Source organism: Lissotriton helveticus, chromosome 11, assembly GCF_964261635.1.
Source record: "Lissotriton helveticus chromosome 11, aLisHel1.1, whole genome shotgun sequence".
Classification (NCBI taxonomy): Eukaryota; Metazoa; Chordata; class Amphibia; order Caudata; family Salamandridae; genus Lissotriton; species Lissotriton helveticus.
The window spans coordinates 1,066,758,442-1,066,771,081 of NC_136072.1; the positions used below are offsets into that span (position 1 = coordinate 1,066,758,442).

The following is a 12,640-nucleotide window of genomic DNA, read 5'->3' on the forward strand; positions in this document are numbered from 1 at the left end:
AAGCGTGCATTGACAGCTGGTGGTGTGTATGCCTGGTGGAAGCGTGCACTGATGGCTGGTGGTGTGTGTGCCTGGTGGAAGCGTGCACTGACGGCTGGTGGTGTGTATGCCTGGTGAAAGAGTGCACTGACGGCTGGTGGTGTGTGTGCCTGGTAGAATCATGCACCGACGGCTGGTGGTGTCTGTGCCTGGTGGAAGCATGCACTGACGGATGCTGGTGTGTGTGCCTGGTGGAAGTGTGCACTGACGGCCGGTGGTGTGTGTGGTGGTGTGTGTGCATGGTGGAAGCGTGCACTGATGGCTGGTGATGGGTGTGCCTGGTTGCAGTGTGCACTGATGGCTGGTGGTGTGTATGCCTGGTGGAAGCGTGCACTGATGGCTGGTGGTGTGTGTGCCTGGTGAAAGCATGCACTGACGGCTGGTGGTGTGTTTGCCTGGTGGAAGCGTGCACTGACGGCTGGTGGTGTGTATGCCTGGTGGAAGCGTGCACTGACGGCTGGTGGTGTGTGTGCCTGGTGGAAGCGTGCACTGACGGCTGGTGGTGTGTGTGCCTGGTGGAAGCGTGCACTGACGGCTGGTGGTGTGTATACCTGGTGGAAGCGTGCACTGACGGCTGGTGGAAGCGTGCACCGACAGCTGGTGGTGTGTGTGCCTGGTGGAAGTGTGCACTGACGGCTGGTGGTGTGTGTGCCTGGTGAAAGCGTGCACTGACTGATGGTGTGTGTGCCTGGTGGAAGCAGGAGCATTCACAGCAATAGAAGACACAAATGAAACTGACGATAAGGGGAAGGGGGAGAAGGGATGGGGGAGTGTGAGCAGAGGAGCCTGATTACAGCCATAAAAACACACAGATAGCAGCTGTGCACGTGCTCGTGAACGCAAGCTGGAGGCCAGCAAAGGCCTCCAGTGGCACTTTTAAAAGCCACTTACTAAATGTCTCGAAGAGACAGCATGCGCTGTCTCAGGTGAGACCTTAAAAAATGTAAGTAGCCCGCAGAGTGGATGTGTGTGTATGTGTACATATATGTGTGTGTGTGTATATGTATATGTATATGTGTATATATATATATATATATATATATATATATATATATATATATATATATATATATATATATATATATATATATATATATATATATATATATATATATATATATATATATATATATATTCCACCTTTCCACTGTCCTTGTGAAGACCGGGACTCTTTCGGCGTCGGTGCAATCCAGGGCACAAGGTCGCCCTGCCACATCAACTCCACCTCGCACTTGCTCGTACGTGATGCACTCCTTGCAATAAATACCGCCAGTCAAAGATGTAGCTCGGAAGACTTTATTTCACATCCAGCCAAACTGCAAAAACCCAACGCGTTTCGGCGATACACTCGCCTTGATCACGGGTAATCGTATGTTTGTCTAACCGACATTAAATAAAGATAAACAAAGTGCTCAAAAAAACGTAGTGTGTTTCCCATGCATAAACATCAAAACAGGACTGAATATATGTCAGCCATCTTTGCATGGTGAAATCCGGGATGCCTGAGTATTAACCATCAGTCTAAAGGTCATTTTCTTTAAGCGAACCCATACTTTATATATTCACTATTTACATATGTTTCATAGTCTTTTCAAATCAATAACGGTGAATTATTATTATGGTTGTTAAACAATGATAAATATAATACATATAAGTAAACATTTAGTATCATGTCTAAATATATAATGTGATTGTAATCATAATCAGATATTTACTCCTGAGATTATTCACAAGTCCCAAGTGGGCAATTATTTCATATTGATCCACAATTTCCAAAGTAAAATCTGCAAATTATAACTCTAATACAGACACCCGAGTGGGTGTTTCTCGTGAATGTTAATATCACTAGTAAATATTCGTAACCTTTCCCAAGTGGGTAAATCTCTACACTATATTGTCTCTGAGTAGCCATAGTGGACACAATTGTATAATTTCCAGGAGTAACACAGGGCTCCATAGAATCCTGGCACGTTTTTTCTTCTTGTATCATCACCTAGAAAAAGATGAAACGTATATTGATGGCTAATCCTGTATTGATAATATTAAGCACATTTTTTTTAAATGATTAAAATTATAGGAAGCAAAAAGAGCGAAGGAAGCAAAGAGTCACATATCATAAGAATCAAACTGCACAATGATCCCATATATGCTAGTTTGACAGTATTCAGCAACCACATGATCACAGTAATTTCAGTAATTTCATTGATACATAGTCACTATATATTACTCCCCAAGGAACCAGTTCATCTCTTCTTCGGAGTTTAACCCCCCTGGGATTCTGGTATTGAGCTCCAAGATCAGTTTAGATTCCATTTGTCTTAGCTTACGGATTCTGTCTCCACCCCTGTTGGATTGGGGGACCCTGTCAATCACAAAAAAAGCGCAGCAAATTGCGATTGCCATTATGCAATTCCTCAAAGTGGCGGGCTATTGGTGGAGACAGAATACTGTCAAACTAGCATATATGGGATCATTGTGCAGTTTGATTCTTATGATATGTGACTCTTTGCTTCCTTCGCTCTTTTTGCTTCCTATAATTGTAATCATTTTAAAACATTTTTTGCTTAATATTATCAATACAGTACGTAATTGCTGCTTCCTCCTGCCGCATTACAGTTTGCCTACTAACTGGGGTGACTGTGGGTCACGGTGCCATTTTGCTCAGACGATGTGCACACATGGGTGACTACACCCTCGGATCCACACAAAGCCAGTCAAGGCCCCTTGATGACAGGAGTGTGCACTGGAGAGCCTGCACCGTTGCAGGTGCATAAATTGGTAATGCGTTGCAGTAGTGTAGGCTGACAGGCTGCTTGTCAAGGTATGAGCACTGCGCTGCAAGCAACCCAGTGACCACGGGATGATGCTCTTAAGTGTTAATTGTGCTGCAACCTATCCTATCCTCCGAAATGTTCATTCTGTCATGTTAACAGTGCTGCAAGCCTGTCGAAACGTTTGAAAGGCAGCTTGCAATGCTAAAAGCCTACCCTCTGAAGGGTGGAGAGGCAGCTCTAGAGTGTTGCAAGCCTGCCATCAGAAAGATGGATGGGTGGGCACTAGAGGCGTCCGAAGAGAGCGCACTGAAAAGGGAATGACAGTAAGTGAAGGGAGTGAAAGAAAGGGAAGGGAGAAAGGAGAGAGGAAAGACATTCTGTGGGCCTCTGAGTATTAGGGCTCCAGCAGCCCTGTCCTCTGAGTATTGGGGCTCCAGCAGCCCTGTTAATGTGGCAAACACAGGAAACCACATGGTGCTCCATTTGCTAAAGTCACAAAAAACTATTTTTGGGAAGGGGACAGGGATTATAGGAGTTTTATAAAGTCAACTGTACTAAAACTCTGCAAAATATCCAGTGCAGCCCTTTTTAGTCTAACAGACACGTATTTAGATTCAATGACAATACGTGCATGCACAGTAATGAACCCCTCAGATCTTGATTCTGTCTGTGTGGGGGACTCCACTGCCTGGGGAGTGGGGTTGCTGGCAGAGGGGTTGTGGTGGGAATAGTCTCATATTTGGGCTCTAGACTGCACACACAGCCCCTAAAAGTCACATGGAGGTGGGAACCTGCATTGTGAAAGGGCTTACACCCACCCCCATGGAACTGGTCTGCCTAGAGCAATATTTAATGAGCTTATATAAGCCGTGGCAATGCACCTCCACCCACTACGATCCTTCGTCCTAGGGCATCTGAGGAAGAGGTGTCATGCCCGATGGGTCCAGGAGGCAGCGGTGCCCCAGCATGGTTGCATACATGTGCACTAAATCATCCCAGGGAGAAATACGCCCCCCTACACTGATGTTAGGATTGGGGGTGTGGTTCCATAGACCTGTAGACACTTGAAACATTCCTATTTCAGAGTGGAATAATCTGCAAATACAGTTTCTATTGGTTTAAGGCTGAAAAGGAATGGTTAAAAGTAAAATAAAATGCCATAAGTGGGTGCATGGGTGCCTGAGTGGGTTCTGCTCGTTTTCTAGGCCTGGGTGGAACTGGAGTTTCACTACGCTGAATTCCGCGGAGTTACTGAAAAACTCCACCAAATTCCACAGAGTTCCATGTGCGGGCAGATTATTGCTCGGCCATCCCTAATGAAGTCCCCATGGCTGCTGAGGGTTATTAAGGGCCAAGAACCCCAAGTGTTGCAATCAGTTAGTTCCACACAGCGGATTGTGGAGGCCTCGTCGGATGCCCTGCCCACTTTCTCAACCACTTTGCCAATAGGCCTCCTGGCACCCTACTGTTTGGGGGATGAAGTCCCCTTGGCTGCTGAGGGTCATTGGGGGCCAAGAACCCCTATTGTTACCACAAGTAACTCCCCCATAGCAGGATTGCTAAGACCTTGTTGGAGATCCCACCCTCTATAGTTTGCCACTTTCCGCTCGTTGCTGCCCTTTATTCTGGCTCTTTCTGCTCCCGTCTGACCTTTATTTTGCCTCCTTCTGCTTGTCTCTGGCCTTTGTTTTGCCTCTTTCGGCTAGTTTCAGACCCTTATTTTTCCTCTTTCTGCTAATTTCTGACCTTTGTTTTGCCTCTTTCTGCTCGTTTCTGACCTTTATTCTGCCTCTTTCTGCTAATTTTTCACCTTTATCTTTCCTCTTTATGCTCGTTGCTAACCTGTATTCTGCCTCTACTGCTTATTTCTGACCATTATCTTGCCTCATTCTGCTAATTTCGGACATTTATTCTGCATCTTTCCCCTTGTTACTGACCTTTATTTTGCCTCTTTCTCCTCTTTTCCCCCGAACCATGGGAGGACCCTCAAGGCCCCTGTGGTCCCGGCTATGTTCCCGCCTCCTGCGGGAGCCGTCCTTGCTCTTGCACGCAGGGAGCTGCTTGAAATGCAGCTCCCTGCGTGCAGGAGAAATGTTTTCATCTGTTTCCCTGCATGCTTATTTGCGTGCATGGAAACAGATGAGAACTCCTCTTTATGCAAGCAGGAGCTGTTTGACAGCTCCCACTTGCAGAAAGTGGAGTTATGTTTGCTTTTGCTTGGGGGGAGCTGTCCGCTCCCACCAAGTAAAGGCAAACAGCTACCTACTGAGAGTGCCCTCAGGTAGCAGGAGCCGGGCCTGAGGGCTCCATGGCTGCCTGGGGGGTACGCTGCCCTCCTCCATTGTAGTACTTTGCCCCGGAGAGGTGGTGGTCCCCGGGGCTGCTGGGTGGGCCGCGTGCCCCCTGCATTAGTTTTCAGCATAATTTGTCCCACTGAGGCGATTGTCCCCGTTGTGCAGGTGGGCCCAGTGGGTCTGCCCGCATACATATTTTTAAGTGCCACAGGGAGGTGGCAGTCCCCGGGCTGCAGGGTGGGGGCGCGGGCCCACCCACACCACATTTATTTATAGAGTTTTGCTCTGGGGAGGTGGCGGTCTGTGAGGCTTTCATAAGCCCTAGGAGGGGGGCCTCGTGCGCCCCCCTCCTTGCTCCTCCTGCCCCTGTGACCTAGATCACCCGGTGGCTAAACACTACAGAAACGCATTTTTGATCAGTGATTGGCATAAAGAGGCAGAGTCCTATTGACTATAAAATGAAAAGAGTCCCACTGAGCCATTCTTATTTATTTTCTGCTAGTCAGCCATGGCATAGTGAACACGTTGCAAATTTTTGGCAGAACCCTCAATAGTGCCGCTCTGTAAAAGAGCCCTTCAGACATTAAAATGAAAACTCAACACTGACTGTACTTCAAAGCAAATGCCTTTTGGATAAAGCCTACATCGTCTGTGAAGAACTTTGTACGCTACCCCGTTCTTCCACACACATTTATTCACTTAGGGCGACATGCATCTTTAATAGTGAGTCTTAAGGAATCGCTATTCTTTATGCATGTAGTTTTCGCAAAAATATTATCGATTCCTACACATTCTTTAATTGCGAATCGCAAATTTCCATTCGCAATTAAGGAATGCCTTCCCATTCATTCCTATGTGCCTAGAGGGCCATAGGAATGAATGGGATAGCATTCGCAATATGCCATTACCAAATAGGTAATCGCAAATTGCGCATGCGATTTCAAGGGGGCCAAAAGGCCACCCTGATGCACCCTCAACAAAGGTAAGTATGAACATGTGGTGCACACACATTGCACTTTGAAAAATGTGTTTTTGTGCTTTTTTCATAGGAATTGCAAATAACCATCAACTTGAAGTCGATAGTAATTTAGAATTCCAAATTGCGAAAACGCAATTTGCGAATGCATAATACATCCAATTAGGTAATCACAATTTGTGATTCCCTAACTGCATTCGCAAAATAGGTAATCACAATTTTTGCGATAACCTGTTTTGCGAATGCGTTTGGGCTTGATGCATCGCAAATAGCATATTACCGGTTGCAAATGGGCCGTTTGCGACCGGTAAAATGCTTGATACGTGTGCCCCTTAGTCCATTCTGGTGCAATGCACTTGCAAGCACAAAGAAGCATTCAGGGGGTTTGGCACTGAGGAAGATGTCCCAAACCCTCCCCATGCTCTAAATTCCATTATGTCTAAAATGGGGGTTCACAAGGGTATTGAACTATCTGTGGAAGTCTAGTCAGTATGCCTCCCCTGCCTGCTTGCTTCCACACCAGAGGTGCCCCCACATAGCCAGAAGGCGTGAAACGATGACAAGTCTGCAGGATAACCACACACAGTTAAGAATAACCACTGACTTTTAAGATTGTTTTATGCATATATCTTGAAATTATTCATGGATACAACCCTTCGGTTCCTGCAGATAATAAGGATATTATGAACCATTTTGCACTGCTCTAGCACTTTATACGTCCTTTTCTAACATGCTGTATAATATGCTGTGCTTCAGCTAAGCTCATCATTTTGCATCACTGTAACTCATTATTTAGAAGTTTCGCTGTCTGATTCATGCTTTCTTATCTCTAGGTTACCACGTGGGAAAACCTGTTCTCGCTCTTGCAAATGCCTCTGCTAGCATTAGCACCCTTAATCTTTGGACAACAGGTACTGTGTTTTGAGGGATGGAAGTGTTTATTTTTAAGATAGGCAACGCAGCCTCCATTTGTTCTCAGCAACAGTGTCATCATAATTGAGTGTAAAGTCCTCTAAATTATTACTTTTTAATGAAAGTTCATAGTGTATTCTGACTGCACAACTAAATAAAATCATTACAATGTTGGCAAAAAATACACAACAGTGTGAAGAGACTGTACCATACATTATCACATGATCAAAATACATTCATTTACACTAGCAGGGGATAAAGAGCAAAGACACGTATGGATATGAGTGCAAGTGCATATCTGAGCCAGTAGGAAGAAAAGAAAAGGCCCTCGTCCTTCATATTCCAAAGTTAAAGTGCAAGAGGTATCAATGCCATTGAACCATAAGGATCAGCAGACTTTTAATAAGGCAGGCAGGCCATGCTTACGGAAGCAGACATTTAATCTGATCACATAATTTAAGTACAAACATTCATTCATTCATACTAACAGCAGATAAAGAACAAGGGCAGGCTGAGACCAGAGCAAATAAAAGTACAAGTGCATATCAGAACCAATAAAAAGACACAAGACTCGTCCTACCTATACCAAAGTTAAAGTGCAAGATGTGTCGATGCTAATTAACCATTTAATCAGACCTACAATGAAGAAAGCCATGCCAATGCTTATTGAAGCAGACATTGGATTTTTAAACTTTACTTTCAAGGTGTAACCATTTTAAGTATTGATAGCCATGAACTTCATGAATCTTGCTGTCAGTTGACACAAGTCACCCTACAAACATTCTGCTAGAGCTGTATTGCCGGCCCTGATATTCAAATGTCTGAAAATTGGAAAAAGATAATAATGTCTAAATGAGTGTAAGAAGTGACATAAACATAGGACATGTAAAAGTGATTCCTGGTTAAAACCACAGCCCCTGCAAGATGCATCAGAGGGGCCTGTCAGGCGACCATACTTGTATGTTTTTTAGAAGTATCAAGTGAATCACAAACACTTTAGTTGTAACTAATACGTAGACTGGAGGAGTGATTGGTATATATATAACAGTTTTCAGGTGCATACGTCTTAGTACTAATAAGACCTAAGTCCTTGTGAGCTGATAAAAGACGTGCTTGCTTCATCTATAACTCTGAAATTCTTTTCGGAGGCAGTGCAAACTTCAAGAGGTCTCCAGCAGTAAGTAGGTCAGTAGCTTCATGGACAAGCTTCTGAATATCTGATTTCGGGTCCTGTGTAATGTCCCACAAGTCTTTTTATTAACCCTTTTCGGTAGATGCAAATTTGGAGCACCTGGATAGAAAACAAGTTTACAGTACATAGCTTTGACGGGCCAGATTACATTCTAGGCAAATCTGTGCTTGTACTGTACCGGCCGTTAGCTTGAATAAGCACCTGTAACACTGACACTGGTCCAGTTCAAGCCTATTTATGATACGGTTTAAATAAACAAATGGTCCATATGCTAATGTGGACATCAATTTGCTTTCGATCACTTTGTGGATTGTAGTCAAATCCGGGCCAGAAAGATTTTGAAAACGGTGCTGGAAAATAAACTTAAGAGCCTTAGCAAATGTTTCCAGAGCCTCAATATGCGGAGTAGTAAGGCTGCGTTCATTGATCCACACTCCTATGTACTTAATGCTCGGTATATTTTCAATCTTCTGTGAGTTTATAAACCAGGTTCCCTTTTTGATTTTCTTTTTCTCAAAAATTAAGTCTTAGTTTTCGATGTATTAATGCTGAGCTTGTTCATCTTTGTTGGACCTAGGGAACACCCCAGCCACATAGGGTAGCTTGGCACTAAATGGGTAGGCCTAACTCCAAGGACATGTGTTAAGTTTGCGTCACACCCATCAGTAATAAAACATCCATTCACTCTAAAATAAGGACACTACACCAAGTTTGGAAAAATACGAGCTGTTTTATAAAAGATCTCTTAGTTGCTGACCTCTACTTTACGTTCAAATGTAAATCAGTATCACAGTTACAATGAATTCAGTGCATTTACGCTCCTTGTTTATGTAAACTTCCCCACTCCCTCCTTCTTCTGTTACTCCGGCATTTCTGGCTTTACCTAAGAACAGTGTCAATCATTAATTCATAAACCACCCCGGTTTAACACCTTGGGTATATCCAGGCAATAGGAACCTGGACTGTTACCTTTTTAAACACCATGTGACACCTTCCCCACAATCAAGTGAGAAACCCCAGGATTTCAGATACCAGATGCAATGCTACAATCAGCTCCTTTAGAGTTTGCTTATGTGTTTGAACAAGATAAAGTCACAGTTTTTCCTCCCCTTCCACCTCTGAAAGAGAATACAACATCAGACCTCAACCCCCATCTTTATTAGCCACAGGGGCTCAATTTTCTTATCCAGCACTGTAGCGTTTCCCTGCTTCACCTATTCAACTGTCCTTTCAATCCTGATGACTTTCAGTCACAAACTTTCTCAATTTTGTCAGGGCTAGCCTTACAGTTACCCCCGGAATTAGGGGCGTGAAAGCGCTCCCTACTGGTCACGCAGCTGATCTCTCAGTCACACAACAACCCCCCTTTTCTCCACCTTACTTGGGGCCAATTGAGTAATGTACGGGACCAGTCAACCAGCTCTCCTCTCCCGGCGGCTCCTCCCACGGAAACCAGGACAAGAGTTCTCAAAGCCGGCACCGAGGGGAGGCCGGTCTGGGGCTGCCGGTAATTCAGTTACTCGCGCGGTCTCCGCAGCTCCCTCGACGATCGCGCCACTACACAGGCGCGGGAGAGCAGTGTCTCGGCAAAGCACCGCCTCTCTTCCTGCTCCGTCGATCGCTCACCGCTTCTGGGCCTGCGCGAAGATCAGCGCTTCCTCACTTTTTACCACAACCGGCCGCACTTCTGGGCCTGCGCAAAGATCAGCGCTTCCTTGCTCCTCGCCACAGTCGGTCGCACTTCCCTCGCACATGCGCCCTGCCCTACACCAACTCCGCAGACACCCGCCTCCTCTTCAGAGACTCTTCGGGCGGCACAAGACACTTCAATTTATTCCTGCCTTCTCCTCTGTTACACCGGTAAGGCGGACTAGTGGGGATTGCCCCAGTCAGCGGCCAGGATCTGGGAAAGCAGGGGCAAGAGGGTCTCAAGAGGAGCCAGCTGTAGTTTCGTAGCCAACTTCCTCAGATGTCGAAATCCAACAAAAGGGCTCGGTCAAGGGCTAGGGGGGAAACGTCCTCACGAAGAGGTTGTCTATCTCTCTGATAAACTAAGTACTTCTTGCGCGTCCACCTCCCCTCACCACTGCCTCACTCCTCAAGCTCTCTGGACTACACAAAATGGCTATCTTGCCCCTGTCCTTTTATAGACTGACCACTCAGGGTCCAGTAGGGTCCAGAAGTTTCTGGAAGGTCTCTATATTATCCTATGGGACTTCCTCAGAGGATGGCAGTTAATAGCCACCATTTTAGGTACCTTCTAGTTTTTAGTCAGGAAAGACACCTAGGCCTCAAGAAAAAGGACCATGAGGGCAAAGAGCACCTAACCCCTAGGACAACACCGTAAAAAAAAATCCAGTGGACACAAAAAGATTAAAAGGTTATGAGGGGCAAAAAGGGGACAAAATAAATAAATAGTTAGGAGGGACTACCCAAAGGGCAGACAGGTCTAACAATCTTGCAATATTCTTCCAGAGATGTTGGGGATCTTTGAAGACCAATTGCAGTCTGGCCCAGAAGTATTGGATCATCTGCATATTGTAGCATATGCACCTTCGTCCCTTGTAATTTCGGAGGGAAACAATTTACCATGGTGGACATTCAGGTCCACAAGATAGAAGTTGAAGAGTATTTAATCAAAATGAATCCTTGCTTAAGGCCCTGGATGATTTAGAGCTTATCTGAGAAGGCCCATTTGCTGGACATTCGTACCTTGGCCCATGTGTTAGTGTTAAGGCTTCTAGTTGCATCCAGTAAACGAGGCGATATGCCCCATGCATCCAATTTGGCCCACAACAAGTTTCTATCTTCTTAGTCAAAACCCGTAGCACAATCGATAAAAGCACTGTAAAGCTGCCAGCCCCTCTTTTTGTTACCTTATTGATTAGTATCAACATACATAGTAGATAAATCTCCGTGTCCTGCCCCTTTTGAATCCGGTCTGTGTTGCGGGAGTTATTTTGTAAAGTTGTGTCCAGGCCTCCAGCTCCTTGTGGGCGATTTTCGCATAACATTTCCCCTCTACATCCAGAAGAGCGATGAGTCTGAAGTTTCCCAGCTTATCCCATGCTCCCTTCTTGTGTATTGGAACAGGAACCACGCCAACTCTCTGGCACCTTAGCATTATGTAAGTAGTTGTTGAACAGGCGAGTCAAATTGGTAGTCCATTTGTTGATTGCTACCATGAAGATGCTTGCAGGAAGAAAATTTCATCTGAAATTTGAAACTAAGGACCCCCTACTAAGCTGAACATACCCAGAATGGCTGAAAAGCCTCCTGGACCGAAGATTGGTCAATGTATAGCATGGAAACGTATGCCGTCCAGTCCGCCATGGAAATGTTAAACAACTTCTCTTGTTTTGGCTTCCCAGTTGCCTTGCACATGAGCCAAAGAGAAATCAATGTATTTTGGGATTTTGCTTCTGCATTTTTTACAGTATTACAAAATGCCAGGCTATTCTTCCCACTATAATCTTAATACTCCCTCTTTCGCTCTTTAAGCCACCCTTCTGCTGTTTCAAAGCACTATACTTAAAAGTTGTTAATAGTACCCATTTTATAATAATAGCTTATTTCATTATTTATAGAAGTGGCTCTCGGTCATGTGTATTCACAGATAATAGAAACCTTCATGTTCAGCCATAAATATAGTCATATTTTATACCGATCTTTTTAATTCAAAGATTTTTATTCTTTTATATTTCGACTAGCCACATCAGTATTGTATTACATCAACAATGAGTAGAATCAACTATATTGATCTGTAAAAAAGTGCTGTAGATTAGTTAATCCCCTAAATCGTGAAGTCATGCGCAGAGTTACAAAGATATACTTTCTAGGAAGAGGTGTGGGGGCAAAAAAGACGGGTAGACAACTACTTCTTTGGTTATACAATCTCATAGGAAATACAGTTCAGAAGGATAGAAAGTGGGCTGATCACTCTTTTTAAGCAGAGCCTTAGTATCATTAGTTGTGAGTCTGAGTGCGCAGGTAGATCACAAGGCATATGGACATACAGTCATTCACAAGTGAAATGTATGTACATCATAGCAACACATAATTTTTATGGAGGCGCGAAGTCTTCTTCCTCTTCCAGTGAGGCACCTACTGGAACCATCTTCTTTGAGCTGATTTATTGAGAACGAGTTTACGGTGGGGTCAGGTGTATTTGAAGGCTGAGTTGGTACTCAAGTCGATGGCATAAAGACATTCCACCACTGCTGTTATGATGGCGGTACTGCTTCCTTCCATTTGCTTGTTACCGTATGTATAGCAGCGTTCATCCATAAATACGGTCACATTTTAAGAACATAGTAACAATCCAGTGAAGCTCTCAAATCTTTAGCCCTTCACTACCCGTTCAAAGTCGTAGTCTAATTAGAAGCATTGTTGGTTAATCAACAATATGACTTCCCAGATTCTGGAAAATATAAAAAATATATTCTGAAAACAA

At 44.5% G+C, this 12,640-nt stretch overlaps 1 protein-coding gene across 1 annotated transcript in view; it reads left to right on the forward strand.

Moving 5' to 3' along the window:
• Positions 1 to 12,640, forward strand: part of TCTN2 (tectonic family member 2) — a 255,012-nt gene that overhangs the window by 171,124 nt on the left and 71,248 nt on the right. Inside the window, exon 12 of the mRNA XM_078667622.1 lies at positions 6,917 to 6,994. Within this exon, the coding sequence (XP_078523748.1) occupies positions 6,917 to 6,994 (78 nt within the window). The remainder of the gene's footprint in view (positions 1 to 6,916; positions 6,995 to 12,640) is intronic.